The 7,500-nt window shown below is 33.5% G+C and overlaps 1 protein-coding gene across 2 annotated transcripts in view; it reads left to right on the top strand.

Moving 5' to 3' along the window:
• Nucleotides 1-7,500, top strand: part of LOC144978591 (uncharacterized) — a 65,335-nt gene that overhangs the window by 52,494 nt on the left and 5,341 nt on the right. For both annotated transcript variants that reach the window (XM_078924865.1, XM_078924866.1), the window contains exons 8-9: nucleotides 5,122-5,268; nucleotides 7,164-7,350. In XM_078924865.1, the coding sequence (XP_078780991.1) occupies nucleotides 5,122-5,268; nucleotides 7,164-7,350 (334 nt within the window). The remainder of the gene's footprint in view (nucleotides 1-5,121; nucleotides 5,269-7,163; nucleotides 7,351-7,500) is intronic.

Raw genomic sequence — 7,500 nt, forward strand, 5'->3', positions numbered from 1 at the left:
CATTCAACCACCCGCTATCAAATATTTAAAAACTTCGACAATGTTACTGGAGAAGTACAGTAAATATAGTGTCAAACCCTGAAAATGTGCGTTAAAAACATTCATGGTTTAATGTCATAAATAGAGATAATGTATACCTGGTTCATAAAATTTACTATTCCTACACAAAATTTTTGTTACATTTTCAATAAGGTTATGTCTTGGTATGATAACCATAATGTAGGACATGAAGTGATGGAATTGTCTTTTCATTTTTTTTCATCAAAATCTATTTCACGAAGTGAGTAACTTGGTAAAAAACATAACATGTGGTATAGGGCAAAATAGGATAAGATCCTTTGAATGCCCTTAATATTAATTAGTAATGCCATAAATCTATTGATTAAATATTACAATAACGATACACGTGGTAAAGATAGTATTTCAACTTAAATGTACTCATGTGGTGTACAAACATATATCTTTAACCGTGACATGCAAAGCGCACACACAACCACACACACACACACACACACACACACACACACGCGCGCGCGCGCGTATAGAAGATAACCATAATAATATAATAATGCATTATATATACATACAAGATTGAAAGCCATGTCAACAGCAGAGCAAGGACATGTTATTGTATTAAGTAATTGATCAATCAATATTGTGTATTGTAATGATTGTTGTGTTTCATTTATTTATTTCTTGCTGCGAAAAAAAATTCAAGTCCATGATACAAAACACGAAACCCGCTGCATGTTGAAAATGACGGGCACAAGTATTATATCAGACAAGAACATTTTTAAATTAAAAAGCAGTCAAGTTAAATAAGTCCGTGTGTTAAAAGTTGTTGGGGTTTTACAAAAGCTTTTGTCATCAATTCTTTTTAGTTTTGATTCAGATGTAAATTTTTCATTAACCCAATCAAAGTGTTCCCAAAAATGATATTGGAAAAAGAGAATATGACTGTAAAATATGATATTGGGTTTAACTTGTGTGGACACATGGACATTATGTATTTCTATTTAATTGATCCTACGTGAAATTTCAATGAAAACATTCACCTCCGATTGCACCCATCTACTAGTCGTATTCACATAGTGAAGAGGTTTTAATTTGTCGATGGATAGATTGTCTAACTACCATACCAAAACGTCTTGATTTCGAATTCATTTTCTAATCTCTATACCGGAGGTTTCTACAATATCAACATTGCCTACGGGATTGTATGACGTCATCTCATTTATTTTACCAGACCTAGACAAGAGCGCTACCTACTTTAATTGCATTATATAAAATTCTCCGTCGTCTTATTTAAAAAAATAAAGCAAATGGCATTTAAGACGGAAATTACAAACTACAAGACCCGCTTTAGAAAAATGACCCAAGAAAAAAAACAAAAAAACAACACAGCCATACATGGTAATTCTTCAATCCCAGTACAGTAAATCACTTGAAAAACTACATAATTCTTTAAATTGGTTGTTTGAGACGACAAGGGTGACAGCAAACAGACACTTTGTTGCTAAATTCACCAATTAACCATGTGTCGATTTCATATGGTGATCCCTTTCGTTGATAATTGGTAAGGCGTTTAACTATTAAACAAAACTTAGTGTTTTGCGAAGTGTTTTGCTCTCGACCATGTGTCGTATTCACACAACGATTCTTTATTGATCAAATTGTAAGGCGCCTATCTATCGCACGAAAATGTCTCAAGTTCAAATCCGAATAGAGATGCGAGATCTATTATGAGTAATTTTGAACCTATGATTATTATTATTCTAAAATATATCAACATTGTTTAAAGTGAGTGTTATTAACTTATTGTGAAATTCAATACAACAACCGTGTCGGTTTCATGAAAGTTTAACAGCCTGTTGAAATAAATATGTAAGGAACAAATGGATCTTTAATCAATACAACGCAATAAGTCTTTTTTTATACTATTGATTATGTTTCATCTTTTTCGCTGAGTAAGCTTTCTGCGCGATTATGGGCTTTCAGAGAAGACAGGAATCGTAAGAAAACGACGAATTGTGTTGATCACGACCATGAGTCGTGGTCGTGATCACATACCGATTCTTTATTGATCAAATTGTAAGGCGTCTATCTATCGCACGAAAATGTCTCAAGTTCAAATACGAATAGAGATGCGAGATCTATTATGAGTAATTTTGAACCTATGATTATTATTATTCTAAAATATATCAACATTATTTAAAGTGAGTGTTATTAACTTATGTGACGTTGCATCTTCGTATCTATTCACAGACATTACATTAGGACAATGACATTAAAACATGGACTTTTTGTTATCTATTTTTTAAATCTTATCAATATAGCTATCGCACATCTAAGACGGCAATAATTACAAAGTGTGTAAAACACACAACAATAATACAATCAACACAAGGATTAGATATATCTTATACTATAACACAATTACACTATAATAAAATAATCATAATACATATTTTTCTCCTGCGCATGTATGTTAAGAAATAATTACAAAGTGTGTAAAAAAAAAACAATAATACAATTTTAAAAATAACTACAAAGTGTGTAAAACACACGACAATAATAAAATTAACACAGGTTTTACATATATATCTAATACTATAACAAACTTACACACTACTATAATAAAATGATAATACACATTTTACAATTTAATAACGGTTTCTCCTACACATGTATATTAACGAAATTAATAATTACAAAGTGTGTAAAACACACAATAATACAATTAAAAATAACTGCAAAGTGTGTACAACACACAACAATAATACAATTGACACACCTATTACACATGTGTAATACTATAACACACTTACACACTATTGTTATAAACTGCTGATCATGCAATTTTTACCTTAACAATTTAACAACGGTTTCTCATGCTTTTTATATTACTACTGACACACGGCTCAAAACATGGACCACATCCTTCACGAGTGCGAACTTGGACCCCATATCAGTGATCATGAATTGACTTTTATACATTCTGATCACATGACGTAAAAAAGTTCTAGCCAGCATGAAGAATTAAAAGTACCGATTTTCTTTGTTTAGTACCAAGCTGCTCGTTACTGGGCGGACGTGACATCAGACTATTGAATCCTATTTTGTTTGTGATGAAGGGAGTCCAGGGTGTCCAAATTCATTTTTGTGAGACCCCACGTACCACAATGGAACATAAGGATTGGCGGCACCAGCGCTTCATAAAGGCGTATTCTTTTATGTTCATTAATGATGTTCGTCCTGTTCCAAACCTTGTGTAGTTCTCTGAATGCAGTTTGAGCTAGCATTTTTCTTCGTTTGATGTCTTCATTCTCATTAATCAAGTTTTTGAGTGTTCTTACACATTTTAATTTCGCTTGTTTCTTGTTAACCACTATAATTTCTGATTTGGATTCGTTGACCTTAAGATTCCAATGTCGCAGAGTATTTGATATTATTGATGTGCTGTTTTGCCAGGTCTGCTGTATCAAATGAGATATCAACATCATCTGCGTAGGTCAATTTGCAGATAATAATAATAATAATAATAATAATAATAATAATAAAGTTTTAATAAAGTTTGCAGATAACACCGCTCTTCAAGGCCTCATAACAAATGGCAACGAAGTGGCTTATAGGCAAGAAATTGATAGATTTGTGTCTTGGTGTGATGCCCACCACCTACAGCTTAACATAAGCAAGGCAAAGGAGCTAGTGGTTGACTTTAGGAGAGTGAAGGAACCGATAGAACCGTTAAAATTAAAGGACCAATTCGTCCAGCGAGTTCCTCACTACAAATACCTTGGTGTCACAATTGATGACAGGCTCAAGTGGGATGAACACTTGAAAATAATTAGGCATAAGATGTGCAGACGTACATATTTTTTATAAAAACTCTGTTTAAAATAGATAAAACCCTCTGCACATTATTTTATAGAGCAGTAATCGAAAGTGTTTTGTCATTTTGTATAACAGCTTGGGGAGGCAATTGCTTAGCAGTGGAAAGGAACAAAATAAATTCAAATATTAAAAAATCCATTAAACGCTTTATGAATGATGTTGACGATGTAGATCTTTTATACGAGAAATTTTGTATAAATAAAATAACTAAAATATTAAATGACCAGTATCATCCACTAAGACCATCAGTTATTATGTCAGAAGGAAGTGGTCGCCCTTTCTCTATTTCAACGAAAACAGAGAGACACCGAAAATCTTTTCTGCCGTCCAGTATTAGGCTTTATAACAACAAGCAATAATCATTTTAGATAATTATTTCGCATTTTTACTTTCAAAAAATGTAAATATTAATTTATTAATTTATTTGTTTTGCAATCTTTTCAATTTTTAATTTATAGTGACAGTTTTAACTATTTTACAGTGTTGAAATTATTCATCTTATAAAGCGCAGCTCTGGTTATGGAGCTGTTCCTTTTTTTAAATATACATCCTATTTCCATTGTATTTTTATCTTATTGTGTAAATTATAACACGTCGGTACAAAAAATTTCCTTTTTGGGATGCAATAAAGTATTATTATTATTATTATTATTATCATCATCATCATCATCATCATCATCATCATCATCATCATCATCATCATCATCATCATCATCATCATCATCATCATCATCATCATCATCATCATTATTATTATTATTATTATTATTATTATTATTATTATTATTATTATTATTATTATTATTATTATTATTATTATTATTATAAGGATTTGAAGTATCGGGAGCTTTTGTCTTAATTCTTTTAGTGCTGCTTCTAAATATATGGTAAAAAGAAATGGGCTCAGGCTGTCCCCTTGGGGAGTTCCCAGCGTTGTTAATAGTGAAACTGTTTCCGCACCTGATGTAAACATAAGTGCTGTGTTTACTAGCCGTGATCTTATTAGTCGGATATGATCTTTTTCGAGAAATGAGTTTAGTACCTACAAAAGCTTTGTTCTGCAGATTGTATCAAACGCAGAGCTCATGTCATTGCCCAATATAGTGAACACTTCTTTGTATTTTCCAGTTCTGTCTTTCAACCACCAATGTTTTAAAGAAGTTAAGATTAAATATTCCACAGTGTTGTTCTATTAAATTGTTTTTATTTCTATGTTTTTGTCTTCAGATGTTGGAAGCCCGACCAAGTTGGGTTATAGTCCTCCGGCAGGCAAAGATCACAAGGCAATCCATTTTTCTTCAACGTCTGATCACAGTCATGACGAGGACGAAGTTGACATGGAGGTCACTTCCGGCACATCTGAGCACAAAGAAGGTTAGTGTCTTTTTACATTATGACAATGATATTGAGTGAATCATAACTGATGAGTACATAACTTTAAAAAGCAGAGCATTTTAAATGTTTATGTATAATAATAATAAATGGCATTGTGTAGATATGTCGCAATGAATTATCTCATATAATCCGAAAGATTATTTTTCTCACTCTATACGGACAGTGAAAAGAAATTATATATAATTGACCACCGGGTGGGAAAGAATTGAGGTTTTTCAAGCATGTGTGGGCGGAGTGTGTATGGTGGGAGAGAGAGGACGTGTTTTGGTTGCTCTGCCTGTTTCTATTTTTGAGATGTTTCCAAAGGATGGGATTTTATATAAGTTACAGTTTTATTCGTCTTGTCGACGTCTTTGCTGAAAGATATTTTTTATTTGAATTCATTGGATTATTAAACCTTAAATTCTGGGTGGGTTTGTTTTGTTTTTTTGACCTCCCAAAGTGAGCAGGAGGTTTTGCTGTGTCTTTTGCTGAGTTTTGCTCTCTGTCTTTGTCTTTGAATGGGATTACTTGGTTTTATCCTGGCCCTGGCCGGAGTCCTTGGCTGAGAGGGAGACAGTCAAATGTATAGTTATTGCTTTGGGAGATGATATTTTCCCCTTGTAACATTTGTCTGTTATATATATTAGTTAAATTTTTAATTTGAGTCTATAATGGTTTGTAAACATTTGCGTGTACTCCTCTTAGCGAGATTCTGTGCTTGATTCTGGCTGAGACTTTGAGGTGATCTCAAACTTAGTACACTGATGTTGTGTTCTAGGAATCTACATCTGTTCCCTATTTAAACATTTCTCCTTTGTCTTACTTTATCTCGTGTGCTTTCGATTGTACATCTATAATTTTTACTATCCCATTTCCTCTGAAGTGACCTAGATTTGTAACCAAGCGCCGTGAAACGTTTTAAAACACACAAAATAAACAAAATCCTAATTTAATATTTTAAACTTGTAGTATTAAATGATTTTCGAAAGGACTATCATGAACTGATTTCAAGAAAAAAGGTAGGAACTCCGTCCTTTGTATAGTTTAAATGTACACATTGTAAATGTGAAATTACATGAAGGTGGCACCCCCAAAAATAGATGACAATGAAATACTCGTGTTTTGACTTGCACCGTCTCTGACAGGATCACAATGTTTCATTGTCAAGAGATATTGCGCAATAACTATAAGTTTTAGTCTGAATACAAGTTACCATATAAATGTGATTACTACTTGGATTCAATAGTCTGATGTCACGACGCCCAGCAACGGCGGCCATCGTGGTTCTAAACAAAGACAATCGGTACTTTTTATTCTTCATGCTGGCTAGAACTGTTCATGTGTCTTGTGATCAGAATGTGTAAAAGTCAAAACATGATCAGATTTATAATGGTTTTTTTCCCTCTGGATACGCTTTTATGCTCCTCGGAGAAATATTTCATAAGGGCGTCCGCCATTGTTCCGATAGTTTAGAGCATGTTACTAAGTTACCATGCGTCATTACGAGGGAAATGACGTTACGACTGTTGAAGCGTATTAACATGACTCATGAAAGTAGCAGATCAGTGACAATAATATGACAAAATTTATGCACTGGAAGAAGCTGTGACCTGTAAAAGTGTCGGAACAAAAATTAATATAAGAGCTTCAAAAAGAATACATACATAACACGGAGCATGTCGATCTCAAACTCTTCTTCGGCCAAGAACAATAACAATTAAAATGATAATAATTGACATAAAACGTTTTTGAGAAAAATGTTGATGGTTTCAGGTTTTTTAATTTGGCTCGTTTCATATTAATATTAAGTATTATATTCTGGTTGAAACTTATATTTAATTCAATATTTTGAATATTTATGTATGAATCCATCATGTTGTCCACTTGATCAGATGGCAGACTTCTATGGGAGTTCATCTACCAGCTCTTAAAACAGGAGGACAAAGGAGACATCGTCAGTTGGGAAAATGCCGATGATCTCGTGTTCCGCATCAATGACCCAACAGGATTGGCGGATATGTGGGGATCTCGAAAGAACAGAAGTAACATGACCTATGAGAAACTGTCGCGAGCTCTCAGGTACATATCCTTCTTCCAGTGTCATCTCATGGGTTGAGGTCGACTTGAAATGACACGCCAATCTTCCCTGTTGACAGCTTGCTGACTGCATTCGGCTGCCGACAATCCTGTCCATGTCCTCACATCATCTATCCAAGTTCTTGCTGGCCT

The sequence above is a fragment of the Berghia stephanieae genome, chromosome 8 (assembly GCF_034508935.2).
Source record: "Berghia stephanieae isolate SIO BIC M18660-M18661 chromosome 8, UCSD_Bste_1.3, whole genome shotgun sequence".
In the NCBI taxonomy this organism is placed as follows: domain Eukaryota; kingdom Metazoa; phylum Mollusca; class Gastropoda; order Nudibranchia; family Aeolidiidae; genus Berghia; species Berghia stephanieae.